General features: G+C 38.2%; 3 protein-coding genes across 6 annotated transcripts; 2 read left to right on the top strand and 1 right to left on the bottom strand.

The window, feature by feature from the left end:
- Positions 1-2,791: 2,791 nt before the first annotated feature.
- LOC135585860 (protein LAX PANICLE 2-like) lies at positions 2,792-8,219 on the top strand. 3 transcript variants are annotated; one of them, XM_065194031.1, is made up of 5 exons: positions 2,792-2,853; positions 3,216-3,854; positions 4,051-4,101; positions 4,225-4,297; positions 7,818-8,219. In XM_065194031.1, exons 2-5 carry the CDS (start codon positions 3,256-3,258, stop codon positions 7,980-7,982), a joined length of 888 nt encoding a protein of 295 aa, XP_065050103.1. In that variant the 5' UTR covers positions 2,792-2,853; positions 3,216-3,255; the 3' UTR covers positions 7,983-8,219. The 3 variants fall into 3 exon arrangements, with proteins under 3 accessions (XP_065050103.1, XP_065050101.1, XP_065050102.1); XM_065194029.1 differs by lacking the exon at positions 2,792-2,853 and adding an exon at positions 2,862-3,085; XM_065194030.1 differs by lacking the exon at positions 2,792-2,853 and having other exon boundaries at positions 3,092-3,854.
- Positions 8,220-11,487: 3,268 nt separating this feature from the next.
- Positions 11,488-12,630, bottom strand: LOC103974937 (basic helix-loop-helix protein 80-like). The gene is made up of 5 exons (XM_018821976.2): positions 12,253-12,630; positions 12,103-12,168; positions 11,965-12,033; positions 11,689-11,874; positions 11,488-11,577 (listed from the first exon to the last, which is right to left on the bottom strand). Exons 1-5 carry the CDS (start codon positions 12,628-12,630, stop codon positions 11,488-11,490), a joined length of 789 nt encoding a protein of 262 aa, XP_018677521.2.
- Positions 12,631-13,822: 1,192 nt separating this feature from the next.
- Positions 13,823-17,402, top strand: LOC103974936 (uncharacterized). 2 transcript variants are annotated; one of them, XM_009389838.3, is made up of 4 exons: positions 13,823-13,981; positions 15,174-15,266; positions 15,405-15,562; positions 16,761-17,172. In XM_009389838.3, exons 2-4 carry the CDS (start codon positions 15,195-15,197, stop codon positions 16,855-16,857), a joined length of 327 nt encoding a protein of 108 aa, XP_009388113.2. In that variant the 5' UTR covers positions 13,823-13,981; positions 15,174-15,194; the 3' UTR covers positions 16,858-17,172. The 2 variants fall into 2 exon arrangements, with proteins under 2 accessions (XP_009388113.2, XP_065049136.1); XM_065193064.1 differs by having other exon boundaries at positions 13,833-13,978; positions 16,761-17,402.
- Positions 17,403-22,361: the final 4,959 nt, after the last annotated feature.

Below are 22,361 nucleotides of genomic sequence, written 5' to 3' on the forward strand. Positions count from 1 at the left end.
TGTAAACTACGATGCCCCCCACCCCCCAGCAGCAGTGTTTGAAGATTAGACAACTCGGAGACATGCATTGAAAGCTAGGATGCATCCCATGTTTTGATTCCAAGATGTTTGTTTGAATCTTTTTCTATCTATCATATATGGATGATCTGATGGTAATCCTACTTGTGTTAGTTGTATCGTATATGAGAGTTTTAACTAATGGTTAGAATGTGTATGTACAGCTTTTGAACATCCAAGCCAACTTCAATTCAAAGATGCAGGAATCATGCAGCATATACACTTGTCAGGTCCAAAGGAACTTACGGCAATGAGCTGCAAAGCGCTAAAAACTAGTGGCTGCACCCATGCATGCAGTCATGCGCTGCATGCAGAGAGCAGTACGTACTTGCTAAAGCCAATAGGGTTGGTGAGATCAGTAGCATTTCCTGCTCGCCTGCGAACAGTGAGCTTTCCTGCAATGGGGGACACTGCAAGCATATCTTTTGGCAATAATGAGTCATGATGTCGACCTAGCTACGTAGCTGTAGATCGTGGCATGAGAATGGAATTAGTAATGAGTATATATATATATACATATGTCAATTCATCTATCTATCTATCAGTCTTACAAATGCTGGCTTCGGTGTGTGGAGTTCCAAGTTGCATGAGGACCAAAAGGGGCAAAGGAAGAGGAGCCATGCAGGAGAGGAGGGAGAAGAAGCCAAGCAGGTCAAGTCCCATCACTGATCCCTTGGCTGCAGCGTTGGCTTTGGTGGCTTTGGCAGCAGCAGATGCCCTCTGCCAAAGGGATCCCAAAAACCCAAGGCGAGAGTGTCGCGTGAATTGGCATCCTCAGCTTTTTAATCATAAGCTGCTGCTGCTCGTGGCGGTGGCGCAGAAGAAACAGGAGGAAAAGGATCCTCTCTTTTCCTCCTCCTACAACCTCTCTCTCTCTTTTGGACCTCGCTTTCCACTGGACAATGTGGATACAAAGCTCGGTCAATGGATTGTGTGCAGTGGCTCAAGTTGATGTCTGATTGATGGAGCCACTGACACCTTCAAGAGAACACATCAGCCAACTCTCTCTCTCTCTCTCTCTCTCTCTCTCTCTCTTCTACTTTGTTAATTCACGTATTATCGAGTTATTGTGCACTTGTGGAACATCGATATGCATGGTACAATATACTGCATGCTTAGGAAGGATGTGTATGATCCAGTTAGCAATGCAGTACTAATCCACTATATGGCCACAAGAGTTTAATGAAACCCCACGTTCCTTCGTCCTCTCTACCTGCAGGCACATATCAATAGCAGCAGCATTGGCACTCGTGCTGAGACACTCCTAACATACAAACCTTCTATGGAGGAGAGAAGCCACAGCCATGCACCTCTTTTCTCTTCCGGCTTCTTTATCTTGATGGCCAAAAATTGAAGAAATAATAATGATAATAATTGACGGTCTCTAAGTATAAGAGACTTAAGGAACAATAGATCATCTCCTTAACTTCACAGGTAATCACGTACTAAGAAGAACCCATTGCATGCACGTTTGAGTTGAAGGGCCGTCAAGAACACCAACAACTCCAGTTCTATGAAACCACTTGGTGATCGATTCGATCGCCTCGTTGATCTCAATCTCCATGCACTACTACTGCATAAAAAAACATTTCCTGAAAGAGAGAAGTCATCTGCTTAGGTGTGTGCATGGCATGGCGTATCCAAAGCTTACTACAAAGCAAGGGACGATGGTTGGGAGGCCCACCATGTCTCTGCTGCAGAGGCATCTCCTCTGTGACCGATGAGTAAAGGGACGCTACCGAGTCTGGACACCAACTCATCAGGCACGGATTCACACTCATCATTCCTTCCTCCACGCAAATCCTCCACTTTGTCTCTCTAAATTTCCTTTGCCAGCACACTATTTCTTGGGCGACGCTCGAAACTATCCATCATTCTTTAAGAAGACAACGCTACCTTAGTTGTCCACATCAAACTGCAAATCCTCCCTCTCTCTCTCTCTCTCTCTCTACACACAAACACAGTGACATCCGTGACCATTGATATGTGTGGTATGAAGAGTTGGTGATCATTGAAGTGCTTGTTGCCGAGTACGTACTTGTAATAGACAACAACATCATAACGATGTTGTTAGTGGTTGGCATGATATCTCATTTATGGTGATAGATAAAAAAATAGTCCAAGGCAATGGATATAAATTGAAACTCCAGTATTGTGATGACTAATTAGATCATCGCTAAAGAGTGTGCCAACGTTTTAACGTGCAGTGCATGTTGAATGAATGTGGGAATTATTTAGTCATATAGATCATAACGGCTCATTCATCTTCTCATTATATTTTCCAAGGACATAACAACACTATTTCTCATATCTGCAACCTGATGATGATCATGTATCATATATTACATACATACATACATATATATATATATATATATATATATATATATATATATATATATATATATATATATATATATATATATAAGTTGGTCAATGCTTATACTCAATCTATGTGGACACAGCAGGATGGTACGCAGCAAAGCAGGCATGCTTCTCTCTCTCCTATTAGTATTGGGAATCACACCAAGTATGATCTCCAAGAGGTATATAAATAATGACATGCAGACATTCTAAATGTGTATATGATTGTCTATTTAAACAAAGTACTTACTTGTGCATGACCCAACTGAATGGACTTTTTAGATGCACACCATGATATATAATATATATTTATATTAACCTCTCTGTCTCTCTATCTATCTATCTATCTATCTATCTATGTGCAGCACAAGGAATCAATGGATGGTCAGATATTACTACCCTGCCTCTTCTCTGTGGCCTCAGTTGAAAGAGGTGAGAATTCTAACACATCAGCCACAAGTCATCTCTCTCTCTCTCTCTCTCTCTCTCTTCGTTTCTCAGGCACAAGGAATCAATGGAAAGTGAGATCTCAAGGCTCTCCTCCCTCTGTGATCCTCTAGTAGATTGTTAGTGAATTCTCTCTCTCTCTCTCTCTCTACAGAATTCATTTCCTTAGCTAAGTTACAAACTTCAAGGAATTTGTAGAGAAACAGAAGAGGATCAGGTAGGTATTCTTTATATATTTCTATGCTTCACCTTCCTCCATGGCTTAATTATCATTTGTCATACGCTTTTGGTGTATGCTAACCCTAGCTTCTTCTATGACTTCCATCTTAACACTTTCATCACCAAAGGATTCCAAGGTTGGTTGACCACTATCATCAATATGAGACTATGGCCCCGGCGATGAACCTCCTCCGGCCAACCCACTGCGATGGCTACGGTAGCGCCTACTTCGACGACAGTCGACTGGATCATGAACAAGCATCGGGTCTGATGGCTGACAAGGCCACTGGAACCAGCGACGGACACGAAGAGGGGGACAAGATCGGAAAAGAAGCCTCCAAGGCCGATGGCGACGACGGCCGCGGGGGATGGCTCCAACTGAGCATCGGAGGCGGCCGTCGCTCCAACTATCCCAAACTACAAGATCCTTCGCCGGTGCTGGATCCGTCAAGTAGCAACGGTAGGAATAAGGGCGATCCACCGGAGTTCCACTTGTTCTGCCGCAGACCCTCCGAGCCACCTCCGGCCTTGGCGCCGCCGCTGTTCCCTGCGATCATGGGAGGGTACTGCCACCAATGGCCGGAGTATCCAAGCCCAAGCTCCACGGCGAGAACATTCACTCCGTCGAGCAGCAGCCGGGGCCAGTTCGTGTGCCCGTCGGCTAGGTTCAGCTCGCCGCTGCGGCTCGACGGGGAGATGAGGGTGGTGAGCCAGCCACGTCGGCCGCAGACGGGCATGTGGCTCGTTCTCCAAGCAGCACAAGACCAGTGAGTTGGAGGGAACTATTAGCAGTGTGCATATCATCCCTTTCTTTCTTCATGCTTTCATCAGTTTCCAAGTTCTTCTCTTGTCATGAGCTTCTAGTCCACTATCTATTGATGCAAGTAGGGAAAACACATGTAAGATGGTGGATTTATGTAGGTTGTGATCCTGGGTGTTCACCTTTTTCTCTTTCATTTGCAGGGTAAAGGAGCCTTTCCTGCCTCAGATACCCAAGAGCTACTTGAGGATCAAGTACTTTCTTTTCCTCTTCTCTTTCCATCATCTTCCTGCTCTTTTTCTCTTCTGGGACAGGGAATGTCATGATTGGAATTTAAATACTTCTTCTCCTACCTATAAAGAGGATTCATTTTGTAGGGATGGAAGGATGACAATTAGGCTGTTGATGAGGTACTTGGCTAGTAAGCTTGGGTTGGAGGATGACTCACAGGTCCTTTACATATCTTCACCACTTACCTTCTTCCTATAATTACTTGTGTACCTCATTTTGGATGCATGTTGTTCATATATATGTCTTTGTTTTGCTTATCATATGATCATGATAGGCTTGCATTGGCTTAACCAGAAAGAAAAAGAAATAAACCACTTTGGATGAAAGCAATGTAAGTTTCAGTGTGTACAGAAATAGATTGTAGGGTTTTTGGATCATACTTTGGAACTCATCGACTTGGTTACAAGTATGCTGGCAACATATGATGATGAAGGATTTTATTGGCATAAGATCTAAATTTTCTCTTAGCAAGAGTGTTTACTATATAATAGTTCATGATAGATATGCTATATACTAAAACATATATATACACACACATATAGAGCATATAAATGTATCCTCTCTACCACAAATGAACAAATAAATAAATGAGCCAATGGAAAGAAAAATAAAAAAGCGAACATATCTGTTTCAAAAAAAAAATGCAATCATAAGAATTGAGCTCATCATCAAACATGTTATAGTTAGGTCATTACTTAGATTCTAACAAAAGATAAACTTATTCTCGGAGTTTTAGGAACTTGTAATTCCAATGCATCTTATAACTCTAAAAAAGAAAAGATGTGTTGATAAAGATCATGAATTATCATTTGTGGAAGATGGTTATAGCATAGCACTTTGAACATGAAAGAAGAAACTAACGCATAATTGTTCTGCTCTATTATTTCTCTGATAAGTTATATTTGCATTTGAGTAAATTGGAAGATTTGTTGGCTTCAGCTACTATTTATACGGATTTAATTTGTTAGCCTTGTTACATGTGAAAGTTGAACAAAAAGAAATGAAACCTTATGCCCCCCCCCCAGTCATCATTTCTTTGGCCTCAACGTGCTTCATGCCATTTATGTACTCTTTAGTGGTCCTTGCCAGCACTATAACGTGTCTAACATATGTACTGGTCTGACTTGAGTAGTACCATTTGTACCATAATGATACGTAGTTTCCTTAAGCTAACATATGAAAGATGCATGCGTTGGCTAACTTAATTGATAAAGACTCTGATTCAAATGCCTACAATTTAATTGATAAAGACTTTGATACATTATTATAAGAACCTAAATTCATCACTTATCTTTTGAATATATATATATATATATATGGTATAAGGCATAGTTATCAGAGTTGATGTCTAAGTTTCACTTTAGTAAATCAATCAGTCAATTATGAATTTAATAGTATATTATAAAATTATTATTTTTAATTTTTAATTATTTTTTTTTCTTCTTTCTTTTGAATTTTCTTTGTCATCCATCCTCTCTTTCTCCCTTTCATTTCTACTTCATGTTCTCCCATTCCTAGTATTCTACTGGGCAACCGATTGAAGGATAGAAAAGAAATTTTTTTGATGATATTAATACTATTCAAATATCCATAATTATAATTAAACTTGATTCATAAAATAAGGGTATTATAAAGTCTTGAAAAAATCAGACGGTTTAAATCAATTTTTTTGACACATCTGATCTTTTTATAAAATGGGAACATCCTAAAAAATTAATTAATTAAATTGTATTGTTATAATGATTACTTAAACTCCTGAAAAAAAATATAGGGTTCAGAATTAAAAACTAGTTTATAATAATTTATCACCAAATGACAAAAAATATATACATGCAGTCCAAGACAGTTTGTTGTTGAGTGTTAAAATTTGAGGAAAATATATATAATATTCCTAGAAAAAGATAAGGGATATATCTATTTGCCATTTGACTTTGTAATGGAATTAAGTCCATCTATAAAAAAAAAACCATGATAAAATGAAAAGGGGACAAAGTTTCTTTTTCTCCATACCCACTACTCCCCAAAACCCTAATACTCATGCCTTTTAACGAGTATATATGCATGTAAAAACTCGGATTAAAAGGAGTAAGTGGACTTTCATGTTTCGAAGAGGTATGCATACAAAGTCAAGATCTGAAACGATGCATGCACTGTGTTCCGACCTGTCAAGTTGCTGAATGGCAAAGGGACAAAAGGCATGCAAAGGCGAAAAGGAGCGTCCATGGAATTTGTATCCACAGTAGAATGGCTCTCGGTAGGAGGAGAGGAATGCATCAAGACACAGAGAAAGAGAAGGGACCACTTCCCAACCATGATGAGTTGTGGCCAAGAAAGGGAAAGTGTCTGCACTCCCTCCTCCGCTCTGTGAATGCGTGAGAATATTGACTTGTTTTGGCCTCCATGGACGGGCAAGGCGACGTGGGAGAGACGTGCATGAGATCACATGAGCAGGGTTTGGTGGTGGGGGGAATACTTGGCTGATTCCTTGGCGTGCCTATGGGATCGTGTGTCCCCTTCTTTTGTCTCACTCACTGCCATGGTCTGCGTTTGCTATGTGGCAGCACTTATCAATATCGAATTCCATAACTTGATAGTTTAGGATTGAAGGCAGTGAACGATGGGATTAGGGTTGTGGGGTTGAATTCCTAGTGATGGATGTGAAGGGAAGCAGAAGTTAGTGGTGGAATTGGGCAGCTATCATCATGATGTGGTTGCTTTAGTTGGCCATGAAAGGGAGAGTGTTGAGGTCCACGTAGCCGAGGAGGGGATAGTGGGCTACTACGGGTAATGGGCAGAGATGTCATCAGCTTACCCTGTCATGGCGTCATAAACTAAGATTTAGTCGAAGGTGTTGTCTAATTTCGATGTGCTATGCTCGAGCTGTCATGCATGCAAATATTATTATTTGCAATATGATGCTAATCATTTATAGACGAGAAAGAGAATGAAATGAGGTGAACTTGGAACGTGAAACCAATATCTACCAAGGAAAGAAACTTAAATGAAAAGGAATTAGGGAAACATGACACTGGAGCAAGTGGCAACTGACCTCTATATTGACCGCAGCACCTCCCCCAGTGATCTCTAGCTGTGACCTCCACCACCAACCACTTTCTACTGTGAGACAACAGCCAAATGTACAAAGCATTTGAGATAGGGTAACAGAGACTAGCAAGAAAGAAAACAGAGAAGAAAATGGGAAAGCTTAGTGGAGGAGGGGTTATAAATTTTACATGCATAAGAGGTTTCTTCATCAAGAGGTAGACAGACCAATAGCATATCTGGATACTCTGCCCATGGGTTAATTACACTCTGTTAATTTTGCTAATTAAGGGAAATGACAAAAGCCAGGCCGTAAAATGAAATGATAACATTGATGTCATATCATAATAAGACCAAAATGAGAAGCCTTTACAAAAAAAAAAATGTTTCTGATTTGATTCTTAATAGAACCAAATTGCATGATATGATACAATAACTATGCAGATTAAACATAGCACAAACCTATATTTAAGCCCAATTTAAAGTCAAAATAATACAAGGTTTCGTCAAGGAACTTCTGTATGTGAAACCAAGGTGCTCTGTGTATTTACTTTACTTACCTGAAGTTAGCATAAGACTGTTCACCTTTCCTTATCATCGTTGCTTCACTCTAATGCATTAATGTCGACTAAATCAGGTGGAGATTACTTGTCGAGGTCAGCAGCTTTCTCCTTTCTTGACACTAATATATGTTCGGGACAACATCTGGTGTTCACTGGAAGCAGTGGAGCTGCACACAGACACATCTAGCACCAAATATGTCATGAACCTCCTTTACAGAAGCAGAGGCAGATGCAGATAGAATGAATCCTTGCCCTGCTTAATCGCCGAATTGAAGTTTTTTTTTTCCTCGAATGTTGTCTTCAATGTGTTATGTCTCTTCACTTATCGAGCTCCCGGGAAAAAGAAAAATGGAACTATGATCCCAATCACTAGACCAGATCAACATGATGTTATAAACCATAGGTGTAGTGTACTTGGTGCGAATTCGCTTGATTTTTTTTCTTCCCTTTCTGGTTCACTAATTCAAGTTCCTGCTTCCAGATCATTTGTATTGTTCTAATATATTGTTTGGTCTAAATTTTACCTGTTTGGCATTCTTTTATGACCTATAGATATGTACCAGATTTTAATGAAGATTAAAAAAAAGGGTTCAGGGATCATAAAACTGCATCAAACAAATGTATAGAAGATGAGAATCTGGAAACTGGTTTACGAAAAATAGAGCTACATGAAGATCCAGATCTAACGAAGAACTAGGATAACCATATACTTCACACAAAATAAAAGAAGCATAATAGCTAGCTTTAGCCGAAGCATAATACCTCAAACAATATTTGCATTAGTTATGTCTCTACCACCTAAACTTTTACTTCAAAATATAGCCTGTAATGATAACTCTTAACACTTCCCCCTTTATATGTGAATTTACAATTAACTACCTACAAGGAAGAAAAAATTGAACTCAGATAAGAAGGAAGCCTTCCCTGAACAAATGAAAAGTTCTATAGTTGAATTATGCCAAGTATGTCCATAATAGCCAGTATCTGCTAAACTTGTCTACATAGCATGATAATATGGTTCAGATATTGGAAATTGGAAAGATAAACCTAATAATGAATTTGAGTCCTTAGTTAAAACCCGATAACAACCCTAATTGTTTTCCTTCCATATATGCAAGTTTATATATATGTTCATTTAGTGTTTCTATGCTAAGTATAACTAGTCAAGAACTCCATCCATGTTTTAGTTAGAAACTTTAGTAGGCTTTCTACCATATGTGTGCCTCTAATGAATATCTGCCACCCCAACATAGCATTTACAAAGACTTGCTTAGTTAATCTGGTTTACTTAAATCCAAGCTACAAATGTTTTTTTCCTCGTCTTGCTTATATGTCGGCTACATCTATGGTATTAAATGTCATTTTAAAAGACAAAGGACAGTTCAGACACTGTCACAATTTCTTAAAAACAAAGCACCTATGCAAAGTAAGGTTATCTTCGAAGGGTATTCCAAATTGATATTTCAGGTAGCAAATTTCACTAACAGATTTGGAGGAGAGTGTACATGCAGAAAAAGATGAGGATTTAGGAAACTTAGATGTCTAACAAAGTTTATTTTCTTAAGTTGCCCTTTTATAATGCAGTTACTGCTCCATAAATTAACCAAATATTCATAGGCATTGGGTATATACTGTCTGAGAATGTAGATCCAGTAATGTAGTTCAGACCTGGTTTAGATCATGTATAGGCATTTCATAGACAAACTTAGACCTTGCATACACCCTGTCCAGACCAACCTGTCTCAAACATTAAATGATATTGCATTTGTCTAAATTAAGAAACCCCTACACAAATTCAAAATAATTTGGAAACCAATCAACTTTCATGTAAAACGAGTGGAATTCAGCAATATAAAAGCTTATCCAGATATGTTTAGTTCGAATCATTGGTTTGCAGCTGCCTATAAAGATGATCAAGAGAAACGTATGCAAACTGTTAAGAACAGTACTCCCTCCTGATAAAGCAAGGAAATAATAACAATCTTGATATATTTGACTTTGAATAAACCAGCAAATTGTCATGGGTCTCGATAACTCAATCTGTAAGAAGGTGATTCAGCAAACATATGCAATGAGTCTGAGTCCAGTGACAATCTAATTTCCCTCATTTCGGCAAATTTCTTCCCCTGCCAGGCATTATCAAGTTCCCTGAAAATTGCAATTCTTATGGCAATCATGACAACAAAAGGTTAATAATTCATGCAGAAATCCAAGTAATTATAGCTAGAAACTTTAATCCCAGGAAGCATGAAAACAAACAAATCAAAGTTACAGCGAACCTGCACTTCTGCACTGCAAGATCCAGTCATTCTTGGAGAAAATGTCTCTAATTTGATTCCTAATCCATCAGAAACAACCGAGATAAGTTCTTGATTTACTTATCCACGTATCAATCCTCCATTGCAATCAATGACAGCGAATAATCATCAGAAGGAGGCAACCAACTAAACGACCACAATATCCAACCATCCCCATCCGATCAACACCCCCACTATCGCACGAACAATCCGCTGACTATGCAGAGACTGCTGCTCTTGGAAACCCTACCCCTAACGGCGGCCGCCTGACTCCGAGTGCTGTAGTCCGACGAAGCTACCGTTTCTGAGGCCCTAATCACCTCAGAGAATCGGAAAGCTACAAGGATAGTCTCTGGTCACGTGGACGCAGGCAATGTGCGCGGCGTTACCGGTGGCTCCGAAGGCGGACGTTTGCCGCCGGAGCCCAGACGACACCCCATAGAGAGACGAGCGAATCAAGATTTCGAAACCCCCATTATATAACGGGTACGTAACGGCCATTACGCAAACCGACATAAACAATGTGACGCCCTGCAATCGACCGTTATTTATCGGTTCTCCATCGATTAGGTTTCAGTGGGCGTGACCCCGATTCCGGAAACGGAGGTTTCAGTTCCAGATCCCGGTTCATTCAAATCAGATCCGGGCAATTTCGGTCCGGTTCCCGAACCGGGAGCTGAAATAGTAGTTTCTTTATTTTAATTTTTAATTAAAAATTTTAAGTAGTTAAAAAGTAATTTTATTTCAAAATTTTGATACTAAGTTTCACTTTGAAAAGTGTATGTATTTCCATGTAATAACATAAAAAATAAATATCTGGTTATTTATTTATTTTAAATTTGATTGAGTCTAATCGAAACTATCATTCTAGTTTTGATTCCAAGTGGTTGGGTGGTTCTAATTTGACTGCGAATTGAAGAATTGTCAAATAGATTTGATTGCTGATTCAATTTTGTTGCGGATGGAGGAGCAAGACATAGAATACTTATAAGATATTCTCAAGTGTATATTTCTTATCTTGCTTCATGAACTATGATCCTATTTATAGGACCTATTGATGACTATCTCACTCCATAATATCATCCATAATTGAGTTAAGTATAGAAACTATTATATAACTTCTATATCATATGTCACTTCTTAAAACATATCTATAACTGTCTAGAATATGGTAATTATATAGATAACTACTAAATCAATTCTCAACTAATTTCGATTTGAACTTCAATAGTAAAAATATTATTATTATTTTATCTTTTTTTTTTTCTGCTTATTGAGATTAAGTAAACCATTTTTAAGACATACGAAAGAAGGAAGAAAACTGGCAGGATTCAACAGAGGATTATAAGACATAAAGCACCAGGAAAACATGCCAGCAATGGCTGTTCATTCTACCACAAAACATTGCATTGCTCATGTCTCGTAAGGTCCTTTTATTTGCTCGACTCTACTGGAAAGAGCACACGTTGTTGAAGACAACCTGATGGAGAAGTTCTTGTCTTCTGTCAGCCACTTGCACCACAACACTGCCATGTTCCTGATATGGATGCCAGAAAGAAGTGTATCTAAATCTGAGCCAACTCACTCAAATACTCTGCACTGTTTCTCGACATAGATGATGGGGGCATCTACTTAACCAGAAACAAACCTGAGGTAGGGATATGGGACCTTGGCCATGCAGTAAAAGAGGTGTTGAAGCTTCCTTCATGGTGTAGCTTCTGCTTGCCCCTTCAGGAGCTGCCTGGTGAAATGGACTCGTTTGGAGTGCTGATGATTCAAACCGTTCCAAGTCGTAGAATACGGGATTCATGGAAGCGAGCTTCATGGAGAGAAACTGTGCATGCACCACCACCACAAGTTTCCATGGAGTCCTCAGCAGCTTGAATTCATGGTCAGAGAAGAAACCAGTTCATGTTTCACCTACCTCTACTTGGTTCTGCAAGAACTGCACGTAGTTTATTATCTCGTCCAGCATGACAGCCTTCCCTGTGTTCTGTGATCATCATCCCGGAGAATTCCAATCAACAATTAGAGCAAACAATGACGAAGGAATCAGCATTACCTTGTCACAGCCAGGAACAAGGCCTCGTAAAAGGTCCATCCTCTCGCGGATTCTCTCCCTTCTCACCTGAATCCACAACACACGATGTATCGTAACAAAGAAGCGTTTATGTTGCAGATGATGAATGTGGAAGAGTAGTCAGTAGTATACCCTCTCTGCCCGACTGTGGCTGTCTGTGGCCTCACCTTTTCTTGCTCTCACGTGAATGTATCCTCTTCCCTCGCCATTATCGGCTTCGTCGTCCTTCTTCTTCTTCTTCTCTTCCGCGTGTTTGTTCCGTTTCCTGACCTTTCCCTCTGCGCCCTGATGACAGGAAACATTAGACGAGCAATCCAAGATAGTTGAAGTTCTTAGGGCTGTCGTGAGATCTCGTTTCTTTCGCTTCTTCTCCATGGAGCTCCGTGGTGTTGGGGCCACCCCTCGTCCTCCACGGGGATCAACCATGACTAAAGAAGAGTTCATCCGGGAGGCCTCATAAAGGGCAATTCTGGGCATGTCTTGGCTGCTGCTCCGGAAGCGTTTGGTCATGGCAGTGGGTAGGTTATGGGACGCGAAGCTAGAAGTAACCTCGCTTAGGGCTACATGGGAGGAGTTCAGAGTCTAGGACGAGAGGATGGTACTGATGATACGAGAAGGCTGCCATCTGAGAAAGGAAAGCAGAAAAGGTATGGCTTAACAGAAGGCGGCCAGACCGATCGCAGAGCACCGTAGCTCTGTGGATTGACGTCGTTTTGATCCATATACTTCAAAAAATTTATATTAAATTCTCTATATATAATTATTAAGATCTCTATATATAATTATAAAAATAAAATATCTAATTTTATTTATCGTAAAGTTATTGATTTTATCAATGACAACATAAAAATAATAAGTAAAAATAATAATTTTAATATCTTAATTATGTTTTTGGTGATGGTAGATGATAACGCGCTATTGAAGCCACTGATAGCTATCGAGGAGATAAAAAAAAAAAAGACCAAAAGTGAGTCAAAAGAGGAGAGAAGAAAGAGGATGATGATGCTTTGCATTTATATTGGTGTCACTCGATAACTGCATCAACGTCGATACAAACGAAGAATAGTGAAAGAGGTGTTCGGCATGTACATCGACGTTGCTCGGCAAATATATTGACGTCGATGTAAATACAAAATAGCACCGACACCGACACATGTGTAGAGTGATATCGCTTTATATTTATATCGATGTTGATAACGATTCGAGAAAAGACGACGCCACTATGCATTTGAGTTAGCATGAATGAAGATGTTGGGTGATACAAATGTAATAGCCAAGTGACACCAATATGTATAGCATCAACATCTAAATTGTTCTCTTCATCTTCACTCGTTATCTCATCTAGTTGTTTCTCTCTCTTTATCAACAATAATCACCGGCAACCGTCGGTGGTATCGTTATTCGCTACCATCAAAATCATTATTAAGATATTAAAATAATTTTTTTATTCATCGTTTTCATACTGATAAAACTAATGATGTTAAAGTAAACCAAGTTAGATGTTTCAGTGATTTTAATATAATTTTTGAAATATATAGGACCAGAATTTTAAAGAGATCTAACTGTAATTAGCTTCTCATGCGATGGCAGCTCTGCGGCCGTAGGCCATAGATAGCTACTTTGTTAGGATTGGATCAAATCATGGCTCGAGGAAGGTTCGAGCCACTCACTTTATTCGATGGAATCAAGTCTAAATTGAAAACTAAACCTAAATTTCCGGCCTCCCCCATCACCTCATCGCGGCGAGTGCCCCCGCGACCGCTTCTTGGAGGAATACCCACCGGCAAGCGACGACCTCCTCTTCTCCCTGTCGACGATTGGCTATCCTCCCTGTGGGCGATCGGCATCCTCCCTTCCGGTGGTATATCTCTCTCTGCTCCCTTTCCCATCATTCCCCCTCTCTCTTCTCTTCCTTTCTCCCATCGCTAGTCGCTGCCGCCACCACCCAACTTCTTCTTTCTTCTCCAGCAACACATTGCCATCCGTATCTCTGCTCTTCTCCTTTCCCTCTCTGCCACAGCAGCCGACCTCCTCTCCTCTCTGCCTCTGTGTAGGGGATTCGGCAGCCGACCTCCTCCAACTTCCTATGTTATCTGGTTCTCCGTACAATGATTGTTAAATGAATGCAATTCGATGTTTTAGTAGTGATATTTTGTATATGAAATGATATGAAACTCATGAATTATCTAATTTTTGTTTTAATTATTATCTTTCTCCTTACAACAACAACAACAACAAGAACAAAATCTTAAGTCTCAATTATTTGAGATTGGCTATATGAATCTTTTGCTTATTGTCTTTCTCGTGATTATATTTATTATAATTTTTATATTGACATGCGACCTCAGGCGTATTGGAACATTGGTGTGTCTTAGTGCCTAGCATCTTTGACAACACTGATAACAGCCAAGTCGATTAATCCACCAAAAATTCGAGGGCTTTGATATTAAACCCATTTGATCACGCAAGACTTGCGAAAGGAACAACGACCATTAGATCAGTTGCAAAGGCTTGGTGTTCGTAATGGCCAAAACATGGATATGATATGGGCAAATATACCATCTGTCTTGCATAGTGACCGACATAATAAATTGATGCATGTCAGCTCCACTGTAAGACCTCGATACTATTTCCATAGAGGCAACTAGATCAATTGTAAAGGCTTGGTGTTCAAAATGGCCAAACAATGGATATATAATGGGCAAATATACTATCTGTATTTTACACATAAAATATAAACCGAGTAACCAACATAATAAATGTATGCATGTTAGCTTGAGAGTAAGGCCTTGATATTATTTCCATAGTGCTATCCCTATAGTTTGTGTGTTTCAGTTTCTTTGTTTTCAGTTGATTTATTGGTGATTTTTATATGGCAATGAATGCCAAGTGATGCATAATTTGAAAACATACCAGGTTTGCTTTTGGTCATCCCAAATTTTCTTGGACATATTTAAGCACTGTATGCTCATTTGGCACTATTTAAAATTGTGGGCAGACCGGCAGATTAAGATTAAAATTTGGTGTATTTGATTCCATACTTTCTTTTTCAGCTCATCCAATAGGACCTCAATATGGAGAGACCCACTTCTGACATGTCTTCAGCAAATGCTGTGCTGCTGGGTGCATTGGCTTCTGGTGTAAATGTGCGTTCTGAGGCTAGATCAGCCTTTTTTGGTTTAAATGTGTTCATCTTATGTTATTTTAAGTTTTCAATTTTTTGGAAAATCTTTGAGAATCCTGTAAGGTTCTAATAATCTGGTCCCAATTTCCTTTTGGTACAGGATCAAACATGGTTTGTGCTGAAGGCTACATTTTTGTTGCTTGGATTATGTCTTACTTCCATGCTTGCTCTAGCATTTTCATCAAGTGATTTCATTATTGTTGGCCACGTTGTTTTGCTTGTTACCATAGGGACAGTTCTTTTTCTACTCCTAAACAGGTAGTTCTCAGTCTCTCTGGTTTCTGAATTTTGCTATTGATTTTGTTTATTTTGGGTTATCATAACCATTTTGAGTGATTACTGGATACTTACTATCTATTGCTACACTTATAGAATGCCTACTGAAGTTGCTGTTAAGCTGCATGGTGCAACATCTTGTCTGTACATTATTTGGCCTGCAGTTTTTTACTATTGTTAGTGAGTCATTTTCATCCTGTATAATGTGATGGTGATTGGTGTATGATGACATCAATGTTAAGAGTTCCAGAATTAATCAACATGATGTTATCCTTGATAAATTGTCCTACTTGTATATGTCAACTTGTGGCACCAGCAACCTTGAAAGCACAGCTTCTTTGCATTAAACTTGACTGCCGATCCAACACATGAGGTTCCTGCAGATATGGGGTTTGAGGAGGGCTGATATATGTTACCTTACCCCTGCTAGAAACTAGGCCATTTCTATGACAAACCTTGGTCTTCCAAGTTGCAAGGCATCAATTTTTTCGCTGGAATTTTCATTCCTCACTCACTGCCACCATTTTCCACTTCTTTTTTGTTTTTATACTAAAAATGAGTTCTCCAATTGGCATAGGTTCACCATCTTTCAATAGTTATCAATTGTCTTTGGGCTATTGAATGCCAACTATTAAGCTTGGCTCTATCTTCCACCCAACACTCCTATAAGTGAATAGTTTTTGCTATTTGATTGTTTTCATTTGCTTACAGTTATTATAGGAATAGAACATAGAATTTCCAATAGGCATCATTATGAAAGCTTGAACCATTATCTGTATGTGATCCATATATAAGAGTGGTGCTGGTAAGAGAAACATGTTTGCCATCATGCATGCTGGATGTAACATATAAGTTATAACAATATTTTGTACTCTGTTTTTTTAATGCAATGTTTTCTAGCTCTACCCAGTATATTTTCATAAGGATCTACATATCTTGCCTGCGATGATTGTTCACCTAGCAAGATAATAGAAAGAAACTAAATGAATGTTTTGGATGACTGAATTTTGATCATCTTAATTCATAGAGTGCTTGGATATTAGCACCCTTTCTGTTTATAAAATCTATTAAAATATATAACTGAATATTGCTTTAGAAATTCTCCTTAGCCATGAGACTTTTGATGGAAACTTAATTTTTGAAGAACTGACTAATCTTTTTTGTGGTTTTTTCTTCACAGATTTCTAGCACAGACTGGTCTGGTGTCTGTTGAACAACAAATGAAGGAGATGGGTATTTCAGACAGAGAACAGATCGAGAAAGACAAAAGCAATTAATGATGTCATATCAGTGCTATACAAACATCATTCTTCAGCATTTGTGATTGGACAATTACAATCCTGGGAAATTTGAAGCAGATATTTGGATCATCCTTTCCTCATAGTATGAAGCCAAAGGAACACGCCATCTTCAATTACCCTTTGATTCCTTCCCCTTGGACTTGCTCTTGTTGGACTTCATGAAGCAGAAGCAAGATCCGAATGGAATTTGAAACAAGAACATTGTTGTATTTCAGATTCTCAGATGTAGTACTCTCAGATATGTATTTGGTTAAAGAAATAACCTCTGCCTTGCAATTCCCTGCTATTTAATTCATCTGTGTCGATCCCTTTCCTGTCACTTTTAAAAGAAGATGTCTATGGTCATGCTTTAGAGGGAATAGACCACAGTCGGAAGCCATCTACTTTTCTTTTGTTTGTGTGGTCATGCTGCCCAACTAGATCTTATGGTACTGTTTATTCTTTTTCAAGTAGGATTTCTGGTTGGAAAGAGACTTGGTTCACCTCAATGAAGTTTGTTAGCCTGCTGTGAATGCTTATTATGGAGTCTTGCATCTCAAGGCAGTATATTGTTATTTAATGTCATATAATAGTTGTTGGCAGACACCTTTACATGCAGGAGTTAATCATTGCTGCCAGAGGAGGATAATTTCCAGTTATGTAATCTTGGAATTGAGTAATTTATCATCTTCCCTGAGAGCTTAACCATTGTTGGCATTAGAAGATATTTTGTTTAATCTGACTCATGTGGAGCTAATAATGGCCAAGACGCATCATGCCTCTGCCAATATGAGGTCTGAGAAAGGTCAGTATAAATAAATTTCATGTTTGTTTATTTGAACTTTAATCATCCATATCATAAAGTAATAATCTGATTTCGACACTAAACTTCTAACTTGCATGCATGGGTGAATATGAAAATAGTTATTAGTGTGTCGGAGGTAAATCTTAGATGAGTTGCTGATAGCACAAATTGCGCAAATAGTAATAATGAAAATTAACTGAAATTTGTTCATGAGAATATAATGAACTTACCAAATCCATCAAACGACTTTCGTAACTTGAGCTTATATTAGTTTCAGGCAGATAAAATATAAAAAATATCTGTATTTGTATCTGAATTTCAGTGACATCCTGGAATATGGGTATAGGGATGGCTTCAGTTCACCTTCATGTGTATATATATGTATATGTATATATATGTATATGTATGTATATAATGTGTGTGTGTGTTATATTCCTTATCCATCATATCTCCAATTCGTATCTGTATCTGAATGTGCATGCTAACTAGAAGTGGATAGAAGTCTTTCTTGATATCCTAATTTCAATGTTTTGTATCCTGCCCATTTTCAACCCTACTGCAAGGAGCAGCAGTCATATTTTGATCAGACATAAATTTATGCATAAATGACCAATCATTTTATATTGCACTCTGACCAGCATCAGAATTCACTTTTTTTTTGGTATCTTATTATTGATATATTTAATCTGCAAATCTTTCCCAGTAGTCTTAGGATTTGCATTTTTAGATAATTGATACAAAGTACTAGTTAAGACACAAGTTGAATTCACCTTTCTGCTAATGATAAATTCTTCTAGGGATCAAACATTCATCTCTATTGTTAGAAACAATGAAATCTTGTCCTCGATAATTTGTGTGACTCATGGCATATCTGTTGTTCAATGCTTTCTAGGGATCAAACATTCATCTCTATCTTCAGAAAACAATGAAATCTCGTCTTTGAAAATTTTGAAGTTGTGCCATGTCTGTTCAATTCTTTCTAGGGATTAAGCATTCATCCTTATCTTTAGAAACTATGAAATCTTATCCTCAAAATTTTCGGTGTTACTCATGCCATATCTGTCGTTCTATTCTTTCCAGGGATCAAACATTCATCTCTATCTTTAGAAACAATGAAATCTTATCCTTGAAAATTTCTGTGTTACTGATGCCATGTCTGTTGTTTTCAATTGATGGTACTGCTTGTGATGCATAGATCAGTCTTGCATCCAACTATCAGGGCCTTTGTCATTTGAGATGGCTTGTAACTTAAAATAAGTGCCACTGGAACAAAATGGCTGCAAAAGATGAATTAGTGTTTTCTGATGATTGTGTTCTTAAAAATCATTGTGTTGTTTGATCAATGAGACTATTAAAGATGATTAAGGAATTGCATTTGCTAAGTGCAAAATTATAACCCCAGTATGTTAAAGAGTTTTGAAGATCAAAATTCTCATAGTTTTCGTTAGATCATAAAATTGAAAAAGGGCGAAAATAACACAAGTAACTAGTTAAACAATCACAAAAGATCTGGTACAATTACCAATCTGCATGTTTATATGTTTTTCTTGAGTTTTGGTAAGGTATACACTTTGTAACTTTGCCTCTGCAATCTACATGTGTTTTAAATGGCCAACACAGTGTTGTAAATTCATCTTTCAGTTGTGTTCACTTAGAAGATGTTACTGGTTGTTGTTGCATGAATTAGCTCTCAGTTCTTTCTTTTTTCTGTTGCGATAAATTTGACATAATGCTATGATTACATTATTTTATTATATTATTCATAATGCTGACTGATTAGAAGTCATGCCTTAGCTTCGTAAATATGGTTGTTCCTTTTCAACGTTGGGATCAGGGTTCACGTCATGGAAACAACCAGTTATTTGGTATCAGCTGACTCTGATATGATAAACTGATAAACCTTGTAGCCAAAACTTGATTGGAACCAATTATAATCTGTCAACTTAATCAGAGTTTGGTCAATTGGTCAATCCTAGGCACAACTGACAACCTAAACTGAAAACAAAGTATAGGGGTAGAGTGAAAAAGAAGAGCGAAACCAAGGCGGAAGAAAGGAAAACATAAAATCTATGCCTATGAAATGGAGAAATTGCAACCATTGTGTAAGCTATTCATTGTAGCCATTGTATTTGCTGTTTGTCATCTCTTTTACAATATTCATCATCCATTATTGGTAATTAGAGAGTAAAGAGTTTCATGAGTGGGAAAGGAGAAAGCTTCATGATTGATCTCAGATATCATTGGTTGTCTCTTTGAACAAAGCTTTTCTTTGTTTATCTTCACATTACCTACATTTAATTCACATGATGATTAGAAAAGCATCAATCTCTGATAGGATCTATCAACTTATTAAGTTACAGGTGGATAACTCTCTTAGTTATTTTTTATATAAAATATATATTGTTAGCTGCTATATGCTATATTAATATGTTTCTCTGATATGAGTAATAATTATTATAAAATAAATATATAATAATTATTTCTAATGATTATTCTTTATTATTCTTATTGCTATTTTATGTTTTTTTTTATCTGTTACATTTTGATTTTGGTGTAACATTATTAATTCATTTTGTCATAAACCTGTTAAGTAAATAAACTGCACAAGCAAGAGCATCTCTTTAAAATTTTTTAGAAATTTTTCTTTCCTTTTATATGCATCGGACCATATTAAGGATAATTCTTTTTTTTTTTTTTTCTGAGACACCATTTTGTTGAGGTGCGTATAGCATGATGATTGATGTAAAATTTTATTATTTCTACAAAAACTTTCAAATTCATTTGATATATATTCACCACTCCTATTTGTTCTTAAATATTTAATCTAGTTTAAAATATTTTAATATTATTCAAGTTTATTATGATTATATATCATGTATTTCAAAACGATTGTCTCAATCAAATCCTCCCTGTCGATTTTATTTGACTGATCTTTCTGATTATAGTCTTATTGTTCATTTGTCCTAGCCTCTTTAACTACTAGTCTATTACCTTTTTTCTTAAAATGGATATTTACTAACATCTTGTAACTGAGCACTCTGTATCAATTGGAAATTCTTCAAGACCTAAAGAAATATATATTTCATGTTGCAGGCATGGCATATATGTTTCTGAAGAAGAGCTAAAAGCCCATAGTGTAGAAGAGGATATTGCCTGTGAACTGCTGCAATTTTGGATTGGTTGCATGAGACAGTCTCCAACTTCTCGTGATTCTATACTAATGGACATCATTACAGGAATAGCTACCTCTGGCTTTTCATTACCAACTCTTATTTCAAGTATAATGGAGAGCTACGAATTCTGCAGATTACTATAAGAAAATAGGAAGCTGAGAATTTTGGAATTGGTGTTAGAGAAGTAATTGTTGAAGCTTCCATAATAACTACTAACTCAGAGACAATTGTGATGTCCTCTAAACCTTCCAGCTCTGTTGAGTTGCTGCGTCATTTCATGTATTTGCAGGCATATTTTGTATCTGTATCATTCTGATGATTTCCGTGCTAGTGGTGATATGCATGTTAGTGATCATTGACGTGCCAACGTTGATAGACCTCTCATTCACGTGGATGAGACTCTTTCTTCGTTGTGATCATACATATAGGTTTGTCCAAGACTTTGAACATCATCTGCCCAACACCATGTGTCATTTTGGGTAGCAAAATGTCGGACAGCAAATTCCATGCAGTAATCTACACAAGTTTGGACGAGTTAATGATTAGGTTGATTCTGGTATCACGTATTTTGCGCCCTTCTAATGCTTGTTTTGATGTTATCATGAATTGACAAGTATGTTTTCGTCCTTTTAGCTTTATTACATGAGTCTCGATGGAATTGAGTGTGAATCTATCTGGAGTAAACAAAACAAAACGAATTTGATCGATCCGTTTGATCTTTTCTCTTCCACATCGCTTCTCTCTCTCTCTCTCTCTCTCTCGTTTTCTTTTCTCTCCCATTTGATAGACCTTCACCACGATGTCACGGTCTTAGTTGGGATTGCCTAAGGCGTGAGGCACTCTTGCGACCAAGACGTGAACTTAGCTTGCGTTGTTTAAGTCGTGCTTCGCTCTTGTGATATTGCTCCGTAAAGATCAGCCCACTTGCAACCTTTCGTAGGTCTCGAAGGACCTGTAAAAGAAAAAGTTGATTAGTTTGAAAGAACGAACGACGGACAAGTCTCGAAGTCTCGCGAAAAGGGGAAGCTTTACAAGTAATTCGACGAGCACCTTGCGTGCACAAGAGAAAGAGGGGGAAAACAAGGGTTATAGAAGGTTGAACGAACAGTTGCAAGCCCACAAATAGTTGCTCACTGAGTCCCGGGCGCGACAACAAGTTCTCGTCAAGGCAACGTGTAAACTTGCGAAAGAGTGTTCAACGCCCGGTACTGTACCGAAGCCCCGTCCAGCCCTGTGCCACCCGGGGGGTTCCCAGGGGCTGAGATGGTTGACGTTTTGGTGAACCGAGGCGGATTCCAGAAATCAGCCCACGACACACGAAAACGAAGCTGTTTTGGGACTGTTTTGCTCGGTTCGGTGAGCGATCGCTTTGGAACGCTACAACTTGTCTGAACTTTTATTTTTACAAGCAAAATGACTCAAAACCAAGGCCAAACAGGCTGCCAAGTAGCTGTACATGTAGACAAGAGTGACGAACGATTTGTTGAACAGAGTTGTTGCGGGTTCGCGACGACCGTTTGTAA

This window comes from Musa acuminata, chromosome BXJ1-7 (assembly GCF_036884655.1).
Source record: "Musa acuminata AAA Group cultivar baxijiao chromosome BXJ1-7, Cavendish_Baxijiao_AAA, whole genome shotgun sequence".
Classification (NCBI taxonomy): domain Eukaryota; kingdom Viridiplantae; phylum Streptophyta; class Magnoliopsida; order Zingiberales; family Musaceae; genus Musa; species Musa acuminata.